The sequence below is a fragment of the Poeciliopsis prolifica genome, unplaced genomic scaffold (assembly GCF_027474105.1).
Source record: "Poeciliopsis prolifica strain line A6 unplaced genomic scaffold, Auburn_PproV2 SCAFFOLD039, whole genome shotgun sequence".
Classification (NCBI taxonomy): Eukaryota; Metazoa; Chordata; class Actinopteri; order Cyprinodontiformes; family Poeciliidae; genus Poeciliopsis; species Poeciliopsis prolifica.
This window is the reverse complement of record NW_026562414.1, coordinates 2222611-2244658: the sequence shown is the minus strand read 5'-3', so window position 1 is coordinate 2244658 and position 22048 is coordinate 2222611. Positions and strand designations below refer to the sequence as shown.

Sequence of the window (22048 nt, the reverse complement as noted above, 5' to 3'; positions counted from 1 at the left end):
GAACCAACTGAAACTTTGCAGGTTAAAGAGAAATAAAACCAACACAGTTCTGCAAGTCAGACAAAATTAAACATTTTTATTCTATTAATAAATGAATGTGAAGATGGTAAATTGCAAAACATACATTTATGCACGTTCATTACATCAGCATGCAATAAGACTTAATGTTTAGTTACCAAACTTCAGACAAGCTGAGCAACCAGAGGGAGCTAACTGTAGTTTAACCGCTGCTGACGAAAGCCAACCAGCGAAGCCTGTAATCTTATTACCAAATTAGAGAACCATTATGAGGGTCATTATTGTAAATTTTTTTTCATGTCCATAAATAATGTTATAACTTTAAAACCCAGTTTCTTTATTTTGGGCAGCTTTTGCACTCTTCTTGCTTTTTTTGCGTTGAACGACGGACATAATGCACCAGCTCATAAAGAGGCCTACCAGAAAACACCCAAATCCCACAACCACTGGTACCCACACAGGGATGGGAGTGGAACACTTTGGCTGTATGGTGGAACTGATTTCTCTGGTTGTGATGATGCTGCCTGGATCAACAGTAGTCTTGGGGAGTGGTGCTTGGCTGTTACTTTTAGTGAAGATAAAGGGGGACGCCTGCAGGGAGAGGTGAAATTATTATAAAATGATTAAAAAAATTATTAGATGAGACAGATCGAAGACGAAGTTATGTGTTGACGGAGCTTTCACTGTTAAATATATCTATGTTGCTCATTAGGCAACATTAAACAACGTAAATTAATGATTGAATCGTGCAACTGTTACATTGAGGGAAAAAAAAAATCGAAGCACATTGGAGTAAAATATTAATACAGCATTATCCTGTTACATGAAGTTTCAGTCAGAAATGTATGTTCCAGGCCTTTAGTTCAAACATTAAGATCTACATATAACCCCACACAGATTTGAATAAAAATCTCTTAGCAAGTTACCTTAAACACACAATTTCTGTAACCATTACCAAGCTTTAGGCACTATTTTCCATGGATATTTGACTGTACTTGTCAGTAACAGGGGTGTTAATTTATGGCTATGTCTAGAAGGGATTTATGTACAAGAAAATGAAGTCTTTAACCTTAATAATTTTTTAATATCCAATCAGTGCTTTAAAACTACTCAATGGACAAAGTGCTGAACACAAATATAAAATCTATTAAAATGAGCAGTATTCGGGAGATATTTTTCAGTATGTCTCTCCAATAATAATAATCCTGCACAAATCTGTGGGAGATCTATGAATACCTCAGAGGGACAGTGAATCTTGGCACGGTCATGTGTGAAGTTGTTGTAGGCTTGCTTCCTGCCAACCGGCTCCAGCTGGAACAGAAAAAAAAAACAAACATACATTTCTCTTAAAAAAGCTGAAGTGAATTCACTCTATCTGTGTTTGGTTCACAAGTGCGGATATCTCACCATGTTGTTCCACAGTGCGATGGCCATCTCTGCATGAGCCCGTTCACTCAGGTGGAAACAATCAACAGAGAAGAAACTCGTGTCTGTCTCGCCCACCTGGTGAATATCAGTTTGTCCAACATTATTTGATTTTACCAACTAATATTACGTCTTACGTTGTTTTAGTTAAGAGACTTACTCCAGTTTGAGGGATGAAGGAATAGTGGAAAAAGGGTTGCAACACAACAGCAAAGTCTTCTTTTCCATCGTAACGATCTCCATAAATTAGATACTCAATCTCAGTCTGGAAAACCAAAGTTCTTTTGTTCATCATCATATTGGAAAATAATTCAAATATTTTTCTTTTTAGAAAACACAGCTTTTAGCTTTTACCTGGTAATTTCGATTGATTCGTTTTAGTTCCTCAAACTGTGGAGCGTTGTTTGCTGGATTGATAACACAGTGACAGCTGGACCTGTAAAAAGACATCCAATGTTTCTTTTCTGGCAGTGCAAACAAAGTGTTGTGAAAAGATATAAAACAATTTGGAAAATTCAAACTGAGTCGATAAAATAATAACGAGTAATCTTTTGCAGTTCATGGTGATCCTATAAGCAAAGTTTCACATACATTTGCTATTCATAAAATGTTACAGCAAATGGCAATAATTGGACTCTGAAATATATGTTTCTCTCCTTTCAATTAATTTTTTTCATCCACTGTCATTTATTAATATTTAACTGCAGCCATTAAAACCACAATGTGTGCAGTCAAAGATGAGCTATAGAGAACTAACCTCTGCTGTAGTGAGCAGCCCAGTGTGTTGTTTTTAACAGTTTTAAACACATCCATCTGCATGAGATCCACCAGATTTACCAACACCCTTGGTACCTGGAGAAAACCACAGCAAGAAATGGGAAGATAATTATAATTTACTTCATTGTACGTGAAATACATAACATATGTATTTTAGTTTTTAACTCTTACCTCTTCGTAAAGCATGTCCAACGTAAGCATGAGATTGTGGCTAAATTTCTTTGGCGACAAATTTTTCTGCAAAGAATTGAGTGAACAATATGTTATAACACCGTAATAAAGTGCTATTTATTCACCATATGGAAAACTTACTTGATCGTAGCAGTAATGACAAAGATCTGTTGTTCCGATGAAAATTGTCACAAGTTTCCAGTCACTTTCAAAATTCACTTCCTGTGTTGAAAACATGCTAATTTTGAGGATGGAGAACAGATCAGGAATGCAGAGAGTTTTAAAGGTCAGAGGAAAGTCTCACCTTGTTTTCTTTCATGGCCTTAATGAGAGCTTGGACTTGTGCAGGAAGCTCTCTGAGACAGAAAAGAGACATCAGAAGATATTAGCAAGATTAAACAGCTTTACTCTGCTGGAGAAGCAAGACAAAAAAATGCATACGAGGTCTTTGCTCCAGCAACAGCCATGTTGAAGCCCTTTTGCAGTTGCCCTTGTCCTTTAGAGGAACCCTTTAGATCAGGGTTGAACTTCTTCAAGATGTCTGGCAAGATGCAATGAAAGAAAGAGAAGCGGGTGCAAGAAAATCTTAAATTATTAACCTTTTTTCAAAGTATAGTTGTTCTCTCCATTAAATAGTCAAAATTATGACCATCCTACACTTTAATAAAACTACAATGGACTAAAATATTCAGTTTTATAAAAGTAATACAAAATGCAAACTGAATCTAGTTAGAAAGTTTGATCCAGAAACAGTCATTTTCAACAAACTCACTTGGTAGTGTTGTGACAGTCTCCAAAGTTTGATCCCCTCCAATACTGCAGGATATAATGCAATCAAATATTATATGATTTGGCTCAAATGTAAATGTGAAAAGTTAGTTAAAATGAAAATATTACCTCCACGATACTCCCTTGAATTCTGTATTAAGATTGAGAATGCTGGTTGATTTTGCACCAGTTCCTGCCTGTTGAGTGAGGAACACAGAAAATGAAGTAAGATGTTTAACAGGATTAGGATAGCAGAATAAACACATCCACAAAATTTATAATGCTGATCAAACACTGAGTACAAAGTTCAAAAGTGCTGGAATTATTTTAAAAAATCATAAATGTTGCCAATAATTAAATTTGGCGTAAGAGAACTTTCTGTTTTCTATTTTTAAGTGTAGAGTTGTAGAGGTCTGTGTTTTCTGGTACTTACTGTTACAGAGTCTCCCAGAGCTGCGACCACCTGAATATCTGACGGTCTCAGCTTGTGGACTAAGGACAAACACAGATTAAGTCAGAAAGAGAAATTCGGGCTTCAACTCAATAAAAAGCAGTAATAGTGATTTGCTCTTAGATTAAAAAGAAAATTTACTTCTGAAAGTCCTTCTGTAACCCATTACATCTTTAGAAAGAATAACCAAATGAATCCTGACTGATGTGTGATGACAGTCTCACCTGAAGTTGGTTGACTGTCAGAGGGAGCCAAGTTCTTGCATGAAAAATCGCTTCCCCAATTCTAAGGAAAAGACACATATAATTAATATGCTTTTGCATTTGCAGTTTAAGAGAAGAAAACTGGACTACAAAAATATTGAAGTAAAAATCCACAAAACTCTTGACATAAAAAATAGAGAGCTGCTGAGGACAAAGGCCTGCATTGCATCTCTATTTGTTGATCATTTACGATTTTTTCATTCAGTTGGAATGAACCCTTTCATTCATTTTTGATAAAAGCAAAGTAAACATGATAAACTTACCGTAATAGGATCAGGTTTGGGGGAGGGTGCAGAATACATGTAATCACTGTTCTGATATGTTCGAATAAAGGGGGAGTCCTGAAGAGAGAGAGAGAAAACTGTTTGTAAAAATGTCAAGACCATAAACTGTATTTCAAAAACACTATTCAATTAGAATATAAATGTACGGTACTTTTCTAATCTCACAAGATTTGTACAAAAATATATTAACTTCCATACATTTGTTGAGCATTTCAGTCCAGTAACAGAATTAAAGTCCTGCCTGGAGGTTTTGCTTCCCAGAGGTTCCAGCTGTGAGGGGAAAAAAAAGACAGGCAAGCAACATTTATGGTCATTCATGATGAAAAACATTATATCATTTTTATTTTCTTTAAAAAGGTACAGAAATGTGTGGTTTATTCACCATGTTGTTCCAAAGAGAACGAGCCATCAGTGTTTGGGATTTCTGGCTCAGATGAAAGCAGTCAGCGCTGAAGTAAGACCGATCTGCACGGCCATCCTAAGCAAGATGAATCAAATCAAATTTAAAATGCATTGTGTCCCTTTTCATGGCTTAAACAGTTCTACCTAAATGCTTTAAGAATTTCCTTTCAGTATGTTTCAGACTGTTTTGAAACTGAATCAAGGTTATAGTGGTTTCCAGAATTATTGATGCCTTTGATATAGAAAGACTAAAAAAAAAAAAATCATATTCATCAGTAAGATTATCTCATAATAATTTTTGGGAAAATCTAACCACCTTAATTATGGGTTTATTAAGTCAATGGAAAAAAAAAAATCAGGAATATTTTGGAATATTTTCAGGAAAATAAATGTAAATGTGTATGTGGCTTTTATAAGTTGATAAGTGTTGCTAAAATCTTCCAAATCCTCCAAATATATCTGGTAAAAGATAGCAAAGAACACTGCAAGAGGAGAAGCAAAAATAAAAAGTCACCACTTATGTTTACGACCACTAAGATTTTGTAACTAAATGGCAACAAAGTCTTTTTATAAAACATCTATTTAAATGCTTTTTTTTTTTTTACACATTTTCTCCGGTGGAGGCATAAATAGTAAAATATTCAAACTTAGGTAGGTACTTAAGTAGTAAATACAAATTATTCATCTCTGAATTTTAAAAGATTTAATTGAGTAACTTTAAAGCAAAATCAGGCAGAAGGAGAACACCACACAATCAAAATTAAATAATTTTGTAATCTACTGAATGATAAAGTATAGAACATTGTTAACAAATGAAAGACAAAATTTCATTACTGACTGGCAGTCTGGGCAAAGTGACGTCTCTGAGGAAAGGCTGAATGACCACAGTGAAGTTTGAGTGGGTATCATATCGGCCAGACTCAATAAGCTCATGCAGCGAGCGCTGGAAGTTAAAAGAAGCAATAATAGCCATCAGTGACAATCATCAGCTTATTTAATCTGTCATTTTTATGTTTCTTATTCTACCTGATATCCTCTGTTTACGGTTTCCAAGATTTGAAGAGCTTCAGAGTTAGACTCTGGCATTACCACACAAGGGCACAACATGCTGTCAAAGAAGAAGTTACACAGTGTTAATGGTTAGCTAAGAACTAGATGTCTCAAAATACCCAGACCATAACTTATAATTTAGGAGAGTGTAAGGAGACACTTACTTTACAAGCCATGTTGGACAATTCAGTGAGGAATCCATGTGCAGTTCTCTAAGTGGAGTTATGTGAAGAGACTCCACTAGGTTCACCAGAACTCGGGGAACCTGAAAGAGATCAGCTTTGTTAGTTCTAATAGAGTTGCAGCCACTGTGATGTGGAAACACCTTGTAAAATGAGTAGCACCTCTTTTTGGAGATAGTCCAAGCTTTCCTTGAGAAACCCTACGTAATTTTCCACTGAGTAAAGAAGCTTTAAATGAAGAGAAAACATGTTTCTTTACACACCATCGGAGATAACTTCATAATTATGTCCTCTTGCTTTCAAATGTGAGACTCACACTATTTTGGCAGTATGAACAAAGGTCGTTTCCACCAATAAAGATAGTGATCAGCTTCCAGTCTGATTCAAAGTTAATATTCTGGAGAAAAGAACATGAAGAGAGAAAAAGAGTTAACTTTATTATTTTCATTCCATGACATTAAATGCACTCAAAACTCTAAGTATCTCTTCAACCTCTAGTTGCACTGAAGAATCACAAAAGATAAATGTAGACTTACGACGTCATTTTTCATCTTTGCTACCAGGGTACGCACTTGTGATGGTATATCCCTTTGAACAGAAATCCACAATCATATTTATTGGTAAAGGATGTTTATGTTAAACAACTTTTAATTAAAAATGGAAACTCGTTCAAACAAACACCTGAAGAACTTACTTGCTCTTTGCACCTGGCACTGCCTGATTAAGAAAAGCTTGTGGATTATCCTGATTACCGACACCAAGCGAGTATCCCTTCACATCGTGGTTATAATGTTTTAAAATGTCTGTAAAAACCAGATGCTGTTTTTAAAAAAAGGAACATTTGAATGCAAAATTGATATTTCTCACAAATTACTTATTACTAATGAAGTCATCAGAAACACATACTGGGTAAAGTGGTAACAGTTGTGAGGTTTCCATCTCCACCAATGCTGACAACAAACATAAGAAATTACTTTCACAAAGCGCCCTTAACTTTATTTAACCAAAAAATTATGAAAAAATAATAGTTAAAAGATGAAAAAAAAGAAGATGCTGAAATAATAAAATTAGAGCGTCTTGACATACCACCAGGATAAACCTCGGTATTGACGTAAGACATCCAGGATGTCATTAGGCCTGGATGCGATGCCGTTCCCTGCCTGGCAGAAAGAATAGGAAAGTCCTTCAGTAAAACGCATGACCCAAAATGTCTGTCTGACAAACAAAATGACTCACTGTTAAAGAATCCCCCACAGCTGCCACAACTTTGATATCTGCAGGCCGGAGTTCATGGACTAGAAAATACAAAGAAAATGTCAGGCGATGTCAGATTGTGTTATTCTAGATCCCTCTGATAGACACAATATTATATATACTGTTTACTGTCTGCTCACACTAATGCACAAATGAACCACTTTTGGACAACCATACTTTCCTTTAGTAATACAATACGCTGGGTAAGGTTTTGTTTCAATTGTTAGATATCCTGGGGGCTGTTGATTTGCCCTCATTCAACTCGGACCGGTAAATGATGCTGCACTTAACCTCTCCTCTCTTTTACTGGCTGACCAGACTTAGGCAAATTTCCACTGGTATTTATGCAATGTGTCTTTTGCATAAAAATTAATTGCAAAATTTATCTTTATATATACATTTTATAAAGTCTTTTTTAATGACATTTTTTTCTTTTTAAAGTCATTTCAAAAGTTATTTAGAAAGGTTTGGTTTAATCTATGTTTAAATGTGTGATGGCTCAAAAGTAAAGATTACCTAGAGCCCAAATAAGACAAAAAAAACATATGTAAATATTTTATTTGAAACTAAATATAATAATAATAATGTTAACACATAAAATTACCTGAAGTAGGAATGGAGGATGAAGGACTGCGATCTTTACAGGGCAACTCTGTGCCTGTATGCTGATAATCAAGCACATATAAAATAATCAGAATGAGATAAGACCCCTAATGCTTGGCAAACCATTTGGTTTGATTGTGAATTATTCTTACAGTCTGAATGAGATGGTCTGCGTTGCTATAGTGAGTTGAAGGAGTGTTAAATTCTGTCCTCAGGAACGGTCGGTCCTTGTGAATGGGCAACAGTGCAAGTAAGTGAGTAAATGAGTAAGAATAAACATTTCATGTCACTTGTAAATTCTTATCTGACTGTTTGTGTGGAGCTTCTGCATTTCTGCTCACCTCAGTGGGGCATTGTAGTGTGAGGATGTCTCTCTTATGGTCTGGAATACGTTGATCGACCCTGGGCTGAAGCTGTGAAAATAAAAAACATCCTTTGAGAGTGACAGACTAAAAGTGTTGGTCAGCATCACTTTCACTGCGTCAGATCTCACCAGGTTTCTCCACAAATGAAGCATCAGTTCATCAGTATGCTTTGAGGGTTCAAACTCTCCAATAGGGTTGCCAGACTGCTAGCAAGAAAGATTTGTACATATTCATAGTTTGGTAAAGCATAAAAAAATCTGATCAATATATATATACAGGTATGTTAGATGCTGCTTGTGAGAGAAAGTATAAGACAAAATGTAAAAAGATGACATCAGCAGCTTAAACTCACAGAAGACAGGCCTCTGATGAGAGGGGTCGTCTGAAGAGTGACAGTGAAGTCATCTCTGTCTCTGTACCAATGTTTCTGTACCATCAGCTCATCCAGCAACTCCTGGGAAAAAATACACAGTTAAAAAAGTGCAGTTTGTTTTAAAACAGTTTGAAACTGTTTCAACAATTTTTTTCTTACAACAAGACTTTAGCAAACATTTGCAAGGCGTCATGCAACAGCTCGCTCTACAACTAAGTAGATGTTCTTAAAGAGAAATAAGCATTATTTGGTGGGAATGAGAAACCTACTTGCAGGGTGTGAGTCAGCACAGCTCTCTGAAGCTTGAGTTCTCCTTTGGTGTAAGTGTGTGTGCATGGGCATATTCTGTAAGCAAAATACATTTACTTACTCAACAAAACCTATCAAGCTATTGAGAACAATCAAAAACATCCTCAAAATTCAGCTTTTTAAAAATAGTAGGTTAAATATTCATAGCAGACTATTTTCTTTTTCCACTTTCTCTGATTCTTTCCTTTGATGCTGCTTACTTTGTGTTTACTGTGTTTACTCCTTCATCCCACAATGCCACACTGACAATGGTCTTTTTCAGCTGCAACAAATACAAGTAAAAGTACATTATTTTTACTTCTCTTAAATTACTGAGAAAGAGTAATGACCGTTTATAATTTGCAATATACCTGGGAGTGGAGCAACTGCACAGCATTATCTACCTCCTCAACCACTTGCTTGAGAAGAGACGAGATCTGCAGCAAAGACACAAGGATTGCTTTGAGAATAATTTCTTGACCGATACATCAGAATGTGCATTTGTGGATAAAATTACCAAGAAACTATATGGCGAATTTTTTTTAAATTGGTTGCTGCAAATATCCGTTATGCTTTAGTCAATTTGAATTTTTTTCTTTCAGAAACTATTTACTACAAGTTTATATGAAGCACTAATGTGAATTAGAGCATATATAATATTAATTAGTAACTTTTTTTCATCACATACTTTTTGTAATTATGTCACGTCAAGGAAAGTTCAGCAGCAAGAGTTGGACTATGATAAGGAGATCTGGACTCTGTAACTTTAAACCTCTGAAACAACACTCATTAAACTCTAATAAATAAGTGATTTTTATTGGTGGTCTTTGAAGATTAGACTTTAAACAACTGATAGAGCCATGTTTATGATTATATTTCCTCTTCGGTATCTAATTATGTTACTAGTTTGTCTGCGGTTGACTCAGTTGCAATGTGTAATTAAAGTCTTAATACTCTCTTAATACTCTTAAGACATTCTTTACGTGTAGGTGTCAGTCATGTACAAAACAGAATTAAACATGCAGAACATGATGCAATCCGAATCAATTGAGTTGTAAAGGTGCCAGTCAAGTATTTGGGACGCTCCATTCAATTCTGCATGTTTAAACAATAGATTGCCTGTTTTGAACAGGCAACAGACAGATTTGTTGCTTTTTCTCTTCTTTCCTTTTATCCAAATGCATTGTTTACCTGCTCCTGCTGCTCACAGGCACAGAGTCGATCCAGTTGAACAAAGAGAAGCACCAACTTCCAGTCTTGATTCTCATCAGCGCCCTGCTGAAGGAAATCAGATAATATGATATTTTTATCAGTTGTTTTTTTTTTTTTTTTTTTTACCGGAGTCAGTATTAGTCTATCTGCACTATATTAGATTAGATCAAAAGCTGTGACACTATATAAATGGTGTTTAAATGGCAAATTATATAGTATGTTGCAACAATATTGACACACGTCACATCAATGTATTATTTGGAGCGTTCCTGTGACAGATCATCACAAAATAATCCATTATTGTAATGAATTTTTTTTATTGAAAAAAAATTAAACAGATTCACAGATAAGATGAGAGAATCTGTTGACAACACACCTGTCAGTCCACAAATCTGAATAATATATGAGTGACAGCAAGAAAGAAAAACGAAACCATGAACATAAAAACTAAAATAAAATTAAGATTCCACTTGTAGCAGACAACATTCTCTAAATGCATTGAATTTAGAGCAGTATTTTCCTTTACTGTACTAAATTTAAAAAGTCCCTTCCATCCATCCATCCATCCATCCATCCATCCATCCATCCATCCATCCATCCATCCATCCATCCATCCATCCATCCATCCATCCATCCATCCATCCATCCATCCATCCATCCATCCATCCATCCATCCATCCATCCATCCATCCATCCATCCATCCATCCATTTTCTTCTGCTTATCTGGGGTTGGGTTGTGGGGGTATCAGCTTAAGAAAAGTATGTATTTTTATCCAAACAACTATGTTCGCCTCTTCACCAAAGGTGTCACCTTTTTCTTTTCCTAGCTGTCAAGCATTGTAGCGAAAATGTCTAAGGACGAGAATTAAGTTGAAATTAATAATTTAAGATGACGTTAAATCGTAAAAATAAACTTGAGTTTGTACCTTATTGCTCTTTAAGTAAAGGGACAGTTCATTTGCTTGGTCCACCAGTGTGCTGTGAAAAGAAAGATGTTCAAGGAGAATAAAAAGACATAACTTGAAGCATTCAGAATCACAAATTATTTAGGTGACAAGAAAAAACTTCATACCCACGTCGAAGAAAATGAGGGATGTCTTCTGAGATGGGAGTCACTAGTCCAGGACTGAACAGAGTCATCAGCTCTGTTCAAGAAAAGGGGGAGAAAATGAATAAATAAAAACACAAAGGAGTTAAGCATCAAAAATCTAACTGGCAACAATTCAGAATTTATCAGCAACAACTCAGCATGTATGGCAAAGCACAGAGTTATCATATACAACATTTAAGTCTAAAAATTTAATTCCAAACCACTGTTTCTTATTTCAGGCAGTATATGAAGTAGTAGATTTTAAAAAGCTTTTATAGCAGTGGCAGCTGAATTAGGGCTGTGCTGCTTTGTTCCAGGAAGGTTGAATCTTGTCATGGGTTTTCTCAGGGGACTCCAACTTTCTCCCACTGTCCAAAAACATGCAGGCTTGGGAAATTTGTCTCCCTAAATTGTGTGTGTGTATGATACCGTGTTGCACATAGCAAAAACAGTTGACTTGTCCAAAGTGAACCCCTCTTGCTCAGTGACAGCTGTAGACAGCACCAGCCCACAGCCCACCCATCCCCCCGGCAAACACCTAAACCTGAGCAAATACAGGCAATGCCTGGATGTATGATGCTATCTCTGCTAATGTCAATATGAGGGTAGTAAAGATAGTGCAAAGTGGTCCAATAAAAGCTCTGATAAATCTCAGAAGAGTTTATGTCTGATGTAGCAAATAGAACAGGAGGAAGCTGCCATTAAAGAATAGGAAAAACAACCAAGAACAAGGAAATCCTGAATGAATGAATTTCGCAGTAATGATGAAAACAGAAAAAAATAAAAGCAGGAACATACCTGTGAGTTTTGATAAGACTGTGGACAGCTCAGTGCTGCAGAGGAAGACCAAAGAGGGAATTTCAGGTCTTTCAATAGAGACTTTACTGCATTAAAAATGATGGTCTTTTCTCACCTTTGTTCATGAAGTCCAACATAGGAAAGCACTGCTACATCAGATGGTCTGACTGTGTCAGCTTGAGAAGAAAATGTAAAGATATATTTGCTTATATTTACAATTGCAGAAGCCACAAAAAGCTTAGGGGAGTTCTACAATTACTGAAAAATGTTTGCAGACACTGATAACATTCCTCTAAAGAAGGACTTCAGTAATCAAATACTATAAAATATGCAATTTATACCCATCACATATTTTTTTCTTTTAATATGAGTAACAAAAATGAATTGGGTGTAAATCTGGACAGGAAACTTACCAGTTAACGGAGGCTGCTGGGAAGGAGATACTTGGGTGCAAGGCAGTCCAGCTGATAAGGAATGAAACAAATATGCAGCGGATTATTGATAACTGGTAACTATACAATTCAGAATGCAAAGTGTATGGTCAAATATACTATGCAAAAATACATTATACAAATATAAGACTTTTAAATGCTCCTCCAACAACTGTCATGAGTTAAACTTAATCATCACTTACTATATTTTAGCCTCAAGACTAAACTGAATTTGCTTATGAAGTAGCATAATCAATAGAGACCTGTTGTGAAACCCAGCAGGGAGATCAGAAGCAGTTGCTGAAACATCGTTCCCAGTTGTTGTTGTTGTCTCTCCTCTGCATTCACCTCTCTCTACTCTTAACTGAGTTTCACTGTCATTATCACTTATAGCCTGAGACGCCAAACATCATAAGCCTCCATAAAGAGGAGGGGACTGGACTGTTCATTTGTTCAAAGGACACAGCTGTGAGGTTTTCCATTGAAATAATGGAACAGATGTTATGAATGAAACTTTTCTTCAAAGCAATCTCATGTTTTGTAGCATTTCACAATTCTGTTTTTGGATTATTGCTATTACATTAGGAGATTAGGACAATTAGAGCAATCCGTGTTTTCCATACCTACAAATAAATGTAAGAATAAACGTGTGCATGCTCAGGGAGAAAATGTAAACACCATGCAAAAGATGTCAGGCTGAATTAAGTCCTGTTCACTGCAAGGCAACGGTGCAACCAAAAAAAAGTAGGTACTTTGTGGATTTAGATGTTAAAAATCTGTGTGACTCCTTCTATTTAAAAGATTGTGAACTAAGCGAAATGTATTCGTTCTTTAAAACTCAGAACAAACTTAAAGTTAGCTGCACCCATGCAGAAACTTGTAGTTATAAGAATGTCTATTTCTGCTGATATCTTGCCTATACTTATCAGAAACCATAATAGCAATGTAATGTTTTTCTCTACCAAAGCCTTGTTTGTAATTATACCAAGTGATTCATATTGAAACTCAAAACGGGTCAGTTTTCCATTGTTATTTGTCCTGAAAATGAAGCGTGTTGAATTGACTTTTAGTCATCAAACAAAACATAGCAGGTTACATATCTAAATGGAACATGAACATTTTCTTCATGAGAAAAAAAACATTCACATGTATGTTCTATTTTAAATGGAACATCTTTTAAAGTTTGTCTTTGCAGGCATAGAAGAAATGGAAAAAGAGAGTGCATCTTTTAATGTGTGCTTAAAAAACAAGCAAAGAGGGAAAATGGAGGTGTGCAGCCTTTGGGTAGCTCTATGTTTAGAAAAACATTAACAGGTCTGGGGCTTGCATCATTTTTTAGTTTATTTTACAAGTATTGCTACGTTTCCTTCCCTTGGCTCTTTGGGAATCACATTGTTGGTGCTGCAGCTTTCTTTCATCAGTCAACCTAATTTTTTGGTACTTTTCCAAGATTAAAATAAAGGAAAACGTAGAAAGTGTGACTTTGTAATAAGTGGATTACAAGCAAGCCTTGGGACAAAATGAAAATGAATAAAGGTTTTTGTGAAGGACTGGGAGTTCCTGAGCCCTCAGATGATTTATGTTTTGTTTTTTGTTGTTTTGTTGTTGTTGTTTTGTTATGTTTATTACAAGTGTTTTTCCAAATCCTCTATTGACTTGAACGTCCTCTGATAATTTGTTACGTCATGTCATACTCTGAGTATATTAGGTAATTCACAGTTGTGTCAGTCCATAGCATTGTTTTAGTTGACATTCAGTTGGCTTCCATTATTCACATTCATCATTTGTTTTACAAAACAGAATTAAATAATGTATGGCCACTCATTTGATTATTCATTCAAAGACAGTGCGATAAATGATGCAATGGAAAAAAACCTGGAAAACAGTAACACAGTTTTGCTAATAATACCAAGTCAAAGTTGCATTATTGGAATATAATATTAACAATATAATTATTTACCAGCCAAGAATTTAACTGTTCATTTATATAACAGTGATTCTTCAACATTGTAAAAGTAACTCCTCTATCTGCCTTTTGATTAGAAAGTTGAAGGACAACACGACATAAGAGGAAATTAGTTATTTGATCATGGATCTACCTGATTTTTTATAGCCTTGAATGGTCCTAAAAATACAGTGATTATCAATGGTCTGTGCATAACTATGAACACTGACTTTAGTTATAATGAATGTGATCCTGATATTAATCTGCACCGCCTTTATGGCACCTTATCTTATGTCAAGGACATAGGTTCAGTCTGAACCCCCTGATGAACCTTGGTGCTGTTTATCTGACTCTTTCTAATCTTTGCACAGATAAGATGTCTTGGCTGTTCTGAAGTGACACAGAAATTATGCAAGATCTAAATGATGCACGATAAAAGCACCATCCTCTCTCCAATTTACTTCTGGATTTGAACTGAGGTGCAATTAATACAGGATTTGCGCAGAGAAAAAGCATTAAGATTTGTCACAAAACGAGTAAAAACTGGAAAAGATGCAGATGCAGAAATGTAAATTGTGCCAATGACTGATATAAATCTTAGATATAAACTCATAGAAAATTTTTTTTTACCCAGATGCCAAAAGTTTAATGCAAAAATATCGACATTTGATCAAATGTTCTGAAATTTTGTTAGAACAAAATGTAATGAGAAACATTGTTCCATGATTTTTGTTCTCGGTTACAAGATCTGTAGAAATTTTTACTCTATCTTAAATCCTTAATATGGAGGGTAAAGAAAATTGTGATTGTTCACTATTTGTTCATCATTCAAATTATTTTCCTTTTATTAGAGCTTCCTCAGTTTAAAATAAGACATCTCCAATATAGTTCTGAAATAAACATACAATTGTCAATAAACAGCAAAATGACGAAGGCATGAAACATCTGTTTTTGTCAGCCTAATAGTGTAACCTGGTTCAAGAGGGATTCTACAAACTAAGCACTGTTACAATAGAATAATGAGTAGAAACAAGAAAAGTCCACACATGGGTGGAACCAAGAAAGATGTAAGAAGAAAAGGTTATCCCATGTCTGAAATTACAGATCTCAGACTGACTGTCTACCAGACTGGTGGTACATATTACTGCAAAGTTCACAAATCTGATCAAAATTCAGGTTGAGAGCTTGAAAACTGCATCCACCACCTCAGTGCTGGGATTTTGGTACTTTTCCAAGATTAAAATAAAGGAAAACATAGAAAGTGTGACTTTGTAATAAGTGGATTACAAGCAAGCCTTGGGACAAAATGAAAATGAATAAAGGTTTTTGTGAAGGACTGGGAGTTCCTGAGCCCTCAGATGATTTATGTTTTGTTTTTTGTTGTTTTGTTGTTGTTGTTTTGTTATGTTTATTACAAGTGTTTTTCCAAATCCTCTATTGACTTGAACGTCCTCTGATAATTTGTTACGTCATGTCATACTCTGAGTATATTAGGTAATTCACAGTTGTGTCAGTCCATAGCATTGTTTTAGTTGACATTCAGTTGGCTTATTATTCACATTCATCATTTGTTTTACAAAACAGAATTAAATAATGTATGGCCACTCATTTGATTATTCATTCAAAGACAGTGCGATAAATGATGCAATGGAAAAAAACCTGGAAAACAGTAACACAGTTTTGCTAATAATACCAAGTCAAAGTTGCATTATTGGAATATAATATTAACAATATAATTATTTACCAGCCAAGAATTTAACTGTTCATTTATATAACAGTGATTCTTCAACATTGTAAAAGTAACTCCTCTATCTGCCTTTTGATTAGAAAGTTGAAGGACAACACGACATAAGAGGAAATTAGTTATTTGATCATGGATCTACCTGATTTTTTATAGCCTTGAATGGTCCTAAAAATACAGTGATTATCAATGGTCTGTGCATAACTATGAACACTGACTTTAGTTATAATGAATGTGATCCTGATATTAATCTTTTTGGCCTTTATGGCACCTTATCTTATGTCAAGGACATAGGTTCAGTCTGAACCCCCTGATGAACCTTGGTGCTGTTTATCTGACTCTTTCTAATCTTTGCACAGATAAGATGTCTTGGCTGTTCTGAAGTGACACAGAAATTATGCAAGATCTAAATGATGCACGATAAAAGCACCATCCTCTCTCCAATTTACTTCTGGATTTGAACTGAGGTGCAATTAATACAGGATTTGCGCAGAGAAAAAGCATTAAGATTTGTCACAAAACGAGTAAAAACTGGAAAAGATGCAGATGCAGAAATGTAAATTGTGCCAATGACTGATATAAATCTTAGATATAAACTCATAGGAAATTTTTTTTACCCAGATGCCAAAAGTTTAATGCAAAAATATCGACATTTGATCAAATGTTCTGAAATTTTGTTAGAACAAAATGTAATGAGAAACATTGTTCCATGATTTTTGTTCTCGGTTACAAGATCTGTAGAAATTTTTACTCTATCTTAAATCCTTAATATGGAGGGTAAAGAAAATTGTGATTGTTCACTATTTGTTCATTATTCAAATTATTTTCCTTTTATTAGAGCTTCCTCAGTTTAAAATAAGACATCTCCAATATAGTTCTGAAATAAACATACAATTGTCAATAAACAGCAAAATGACGAAGGCATGAAACATCTGTTTTTGTCAGCCTAATAGTGTAACCGGGTTCAAGAGGGATTCTACAAACTAAGCACTGTTACAATAGCATAATGAGTAGAAACAAGAAAAGTCCACACATGGGTGGAACCAAGAAAGATGTAAGAAGAAAAGGTTATCCCATGTCTGAAATTACAGATCTCAGACTGACTGTCTACCAGACTGGTGGTACATATTACTGCAAAGTTCACAAATCTGATCAAAATTCAGGTTGAGAGCTTGAAAACTGCATCCACCACCTCAGTGCTGGGACTGAGCAGGAAAGCCCACAGTTATGAACCTTAAATATGCTTTGTTGTTGTGCATCTGAAAATTAATTCTTGGATAACTCTCAGGTAATTCACCCACCTAGATGTTGTTAATCACAAAAGATAATCTGTTGCTTGGAAGAAAGGTTTGTTGTATAAAGTCTTAACAGGTGTGATTGTCCTGATCTTATAGCCAGATAGAAAGTGCTGCTTGGTTTGATTGATGCCAAAGTGATTTAGAATTATCACTAACTGGCATGCCAAGCACAGCTCAACAGCTCCTAAATATTTATCTTGGTTATTAAAGTGATAAAATGAATCCATGTAATTAAACAATGGACCCATCAAAGCAGGTAATTTATGCCATAGCAGCACAATAAATGGATTACATAAATAAATAAAGTTGTTACACAAGAGTTTGGTACAGATTTAAATCTGATATATTTATATCAGCTAGATATTTTTGTGGTGTGCTCGTTTGGTTGCTAATGTAATGTACATATTATATGCTATGAGCGATCACACGGGTATTATAGTGACGCTCTTTGTGTTTTTTCCACATTTGAAATATGAAAAAAAGGCAGGGGATTAATTTATTGATCATAGGAAAAAAAAATGTTTAGGAAACATCTTCCATTCAGTTAAGTGCCAAAACGCCACATTAATTCCAGAGAGAATTTAAATGTTGAAATACTTTTTTATATCATTGCAACAGAATAAAGCATGTATTTTACTATAAAGGATTAAGCAGAAACTTTTTACATAACAGCAGCATTTATCACAGCCTATTTTTAAAACTATCAACTATACTGATAACGTTTTACATTTATGATTAACATGACTGTCATTTCAGTTCAACTTCTGCTGCTGCATATCGTCCTGAATCTCGCTGTGAAAACATGTTTTCTTCCCTGAATGATATAAATGGTAAGCTAATCATTTTCGAGCTATAGCAGTTATATATCTTTTATTTATTTATTTATTTTATTGCTTATTCTGCCAAAGGCCCCACAAAAATGAGAATGAAAACACTACAAAATGCTCGACTCCTTTAACTGAAGGGCTTTAATGTAATCACCCACGCCCTCCCCCAAAACAAAGATTGCAACATGTGGCAATTCTCTGTGACCAATGAGAGGGTTGGGAGGCTTCTACGTCACGAAATGAGAACCCTCGTGCAACGAATTAAAGTTATTTGTACAAGAGGAGGTCTGACTACCAAAATAAAAATCTTTTTTTAATAGACCAATTTTAAAAAAGCAACATAGGCAATGCAGGCATTCAAATTTTGATAAATTCTGTAAAGTGGTATTATAAACCTAAATATATAGTCAATTATTTATTATTTTACTAAATAGATTTGCTCAAAATTTTATTTTGAAAGTCTTCAGCGGAAACCCTGACAAACATGTTTGCTAACTTTACTTTCGTCGTCTAGGACGCTGTTCTCACGAAAACAAAGCAGAGAAGACGAAGAAATATAGTTTGGTAGAGGATAAAGGCGAAGAGTGAGTTACATTTCGATTTGAGAATACTTTTCAGTCATCGTCTTTATAAGTTACGAGGTAAGATATTATAAGGTCACCTTTCGACTGTTTGGCATTTTGATGTAAATATTAGCTCTAAGTAGAAGCATGAAATGTGCGATGTCATTGTTTTAGACTGTTTTCTGATTAATAATGGGGCATTGCCTGTTGTTGATGTTTATTATTAAGTACAGTAGTTCGCACAAAAACTACAGATTTGCAAACGTCGAGAGGAAACTGAGTTACAGTGATGTAGCTAGCAGTTAACCAGGCCCGAGGTTGCCTTCAGGTGATCAATATAAATTCAGGATAAAAGAGTGTCACGGGTTAGGTAGCGAGTGTGTTGTTTCAAAACATTGATGCTTTATTACTATCGCAGTAAATCATCTGTTTAGTATTTTTGTTGCTCATCAATCTAACTGAAAACTTTGATTAACAAAAATATTCTCAGATATCGTTGTGTTTAAATGTCCAAAATCTAACCAAAACAGGATACAGTTTAAGGCTAATGCCATTATTGAAGCAAGAATGAATATGTTTAAAATGGTCTTGTGTTTTTCTATGAAATATTATTAAAATGCAGAGGAGCAGCTAAGAATCTCCTCAACATAAAAAAAATGATGCTAGCAGTTTGAGAAGAGGACACTGTCATTTTCAAATCAGTCAGATATTTGCATAAATCTTTGAAGTACAGGAGTTGATCCTATTTAAACAAGCATCTGGTGTTATTCAGATGTTTTGCTGCCATTACATTTAATGGGGTGAAATTCCTTTCTTGAGTTCTGCTTCTTCTGAACTTGAGTTTTGCTTTTGTCCCACCAGTTGAGAAAATGGGCCGCATCTTCCTGGATCACATTGGCGGGAGTCGCCTTTTCTCCTGTGCCAATTGTGACACCATTCTGACCAATCGTGCTGAACTCATCTCAACGCGCTTCACAGGGGCAACTGGCAGAGCTTTCCTCTTTAATAAGGTGCCTATGCACATCATGGTGCTTGCATGACAAACTGTTGAAATGCTGTACTGCAGAAATGGAAATTGACCATCCTTTGACTTGTATGTTTAATGTGCATCTGCACTTTACCTATAGCAACATTTTAAAATTTCCCTAATGAATAACTCCTACCTTAATATGGCCTTTCAACATAAACATTGCAGTGTTTAAAGAAAAGCAACAAAAGACACGGAGATAAAAAAACCCATCTGAAACCAAATATTTACCTGCACCAAATAAAAAGACACATAAATATTTTTCTCACTGTCCGAAGATAAATCTGACCAAACCTCTTTTGTTTTAGGTCAATTACAATTATATAAATCGTTTTTATGTCATAAGTGCCAGACACTTAGCAACTACATGTGTTAGAATTTTTATTTTTATTTTACTTGAATTCAAAAGTTCAAAATTCAGTTAGTATCAGGGATAACTGTCCTTTACACTGGGTTAAAATTTTTTTTTTTTTTTCCTCAAACCTCTGATAGTTAAAGTGATATATTTGAAGTAATTAGAGGCCTTTTCTACAAGCTCCAAGGACTCCATAAACTTTCTCTATAAAATGTAAAAGATAGAATTACAATAATTTGTATGAGGTGTAGACAAAGCATAAATAACCACCCCATCTCGGCATTGAATAATATTCAGTTCAGTGACAAACAGATTTAAAAACAATTCTTCAGACTTACTTAAACATTAATTACCACTGAATGTCAACAACAGGTTGACAAACCTGTTTGGGACACAAACCTATCTGAAGAAGAAATAAAATCCTCTTTTTGGTTTTTGTTGAACTGGAGAAAATTGCCCAACAAAATTGTAATCAATTCTGTATCACTAATTCTTTACAGATTAACTGGGGTCAAAAAGCTGCATTTTAAAGGGTGGCAATAGGGAAATAAATAGAATACAAATAAAATGGGACCAAGGACAGAACCCTGTGGAACTCGATGCTTAAAAGTTACAGATGAAATGCAAAGTCCGATTTTGAAAAAGAAATATGGAAAAATATCCAACATTTTAGCATTCAGACAAAGAGCTTTTACATATGATTTCGGAATCACATTGTAGTTTGTTGTGGTAAGTCAATTTCTAAATCACAGTCCAGTGATGATAATCACAACTGTTGCCCTTCAGGTTGTGAATCTGCAGCACAGCGAGGTGCAAGACAGAGTCATGCTGACGGGAAGACATATGGTGCGAGATGTCAGCTGCAAGAACTGCAACAGCAAGCTGGGGTGGATGTACGAATTTGCCACCGAAGAGAGTCAGCGATACAAGGAGGGCCGAATAATCCTGGAGAGGGCGTTGGTGAGGGAGAGCGAAGGATTCGAGCACGTTCCATCTGACACCTCTTGAGTTTCTCTATCCATCGGTGTGCTTACAGTCATGCAGCTTTTACCTCCAGCAGTAGTACACACCCTTGCATGGACAGTGATCTTATTGTGAGAAGAGCTGCACCAGAATAAAATCCTGATCTGGGTGTTTGTGGGAAAATCAGAGTTAAGGGTAAACTGTGTTGCTGTTTTTGCCCATTTCAAATTTCCTACAGATTCATTGCATGCCCAGTAGGCAGCAGTGTTGTTTAGGTTTGGTGGGAGGTCAGCTGTTACTCCCAGATGAGGAGGATTTTCTCCTAAATTACCGAATGAAGCTCAGACAAAAGTCGGGCTTTAAGTTTAACGACCGAAACAGCGAAGATTATTGATGCATTTTTGCTCCAGTTACCCTTGTTTAAAGAGTGACTAACAATTTCTTTTGAAACATATATTTCTAGTTGTTTTCAGTGTGATTCTTTGCCTATTTCGTTTTTTTATGCTGTTGAAAGAAGCAGTTGTTAGTTTGGGCTTGCAAAATGTTATTATTTTAACTTATTGCAATAAAGTGCATTTCCGCAAAACAAACATAACATGCTTTGCATCTGTCAGTTTCCTGCAACCAAAATTTATTTAAATAAGAATTTTTAATGCCTACTTCATCTGTATTGTTTCATTTATTATTTTTTAGAATAACGTAATAAAATCCTCGTTATTCCAAGAATATCTGGTGCCATGCTAGTTTTTCTAGGAAAAAATAAATAAAGCGATCGAAACATTCTTATTACATGTCTTCATGGACAGAGGTGGGACCAAGCTACTGTTTTTCATGTCATAAATCATTTTCCAAGTAAAGATATGCAGGTTAAGGTCAAATCCAAGGTGAGATCCCAAGTCTGATTCAAGCCCTCAACTGTAAATTCTGCATTCTAACAAGTCATTGGAACAAATATGTAATTGTATGTTATAGTGATGATTAAAGCTTTTTAGAATTAATGAGCTGATATTTAAAAGGGGATTTTGTCTGCCAAAACAAACCACAAAATAATTGAACATCCAATAATTTTTTTCACTATGAATTTTAATCAAAATCACTAAACTGAGAAAGTAAGACTGATCAA

At 35.2% G+C, this 22048-nt stretch overlaps 2 protein-coding genes across 5 annotated transcripts; one reads left to right on the top strand and one right to left on the bottom strand.

The window, feature by feature from the left end:
- Positions 1-61: 61 nt before the first annotated feature.
- On the bottom strand, positions 62-12575 carry LOC129375218 (phospholipase B1, membrane-associated-like). Of its 3 annotated transcripts, none has more exons than XM_055054147.1 (42): positions 12470-12575; positions 12189-12239; positions 11891-11951; positions 11776-11810; positions 10960-11032; positions 10814-10865; positions 9866-9952; positions 9046-9111; positions 8896-8957; positions 8656-8731; positions 8366-8467; positions 8142-8219; positions 7990-8061; positions 7801-7875; positions 7650-7710; positions 7028-7086; positions 6878-6951; positions 6698-6741; positions 6486-6594; positions 6328-6379; positions 6108-6188; positions 5954-6019; positions 5774-5874; positions 5586-5667; positions 5398-5502; positions 4540-4635; positions 4356-4427; positions 4137-4214; positions 3835-3895; positions 3593-3651; positions 3289-3356; positions 3164-3207; positions 2833-2932; positions 2696-2747; positions 2533-2613; positions 2392-2457; positions 2201-2295; positions 1798-1879; positions 1604-1708; positions 1426-1521; positions 1255-1329; positions 62-609 (listed from the first exon to the last, which is right to left on the bottom strand). In XM_055054147.1, the coding sequence occupies exons 1-42, from the start codon at positions 12513-12515 to the stop codon at positions 340-342; spliced, it is 3270 nt and encodes a 1089-aa protein (XP_054910122.1). In that variant the 5' UTR covers positions 12516-12575; the 3' UTR covers positions 62-339. The 3 variants fall into 3 exon arrangements, with proteins under 3 accessions (XP_054910122.1, XP_054910123.1, XP_054910124.1); XM_055054148.1 differs by having other exon boundaries at positions 8142-8216; XM_055054149.1 differs by having other exon boundaries at positions 9866-9949.
- A 5931-nt stretch (positions 12576-18506) lies between these two features.
- On the top strand, positions 18507-21923 carry LOC129375217 (protein yippee-like 5). 2 transcript variants are annotated; one of them, XM_055054144.1, is made up of 3 exons: positions 18507-18658; positions 19442-19590; positions 20749-21923. In XM_055054144.1, the coding sequence occupies exons 2-3, from the start codon at positions 19450-19452 to the stop codon at positions 20968-20970; spliced, it is 363 nt and encodes a 120-aa protein (XP_054910119.1). In that variant the 5' UTR covers positions 18507-18658; positions 19442-19449; the 3' UTR covers positions 20971-21923. The 2 variants fall into 2 exon arrangements, with proteins under 2 accessions (XP_054910119.1, XP_054910120.1); XM_055054145.1 differs by having other exon boundaries at positions 18519-18601.
- The last annotated feature ends 125 nt before the right edge of the window (positions 21924-22048 follow it).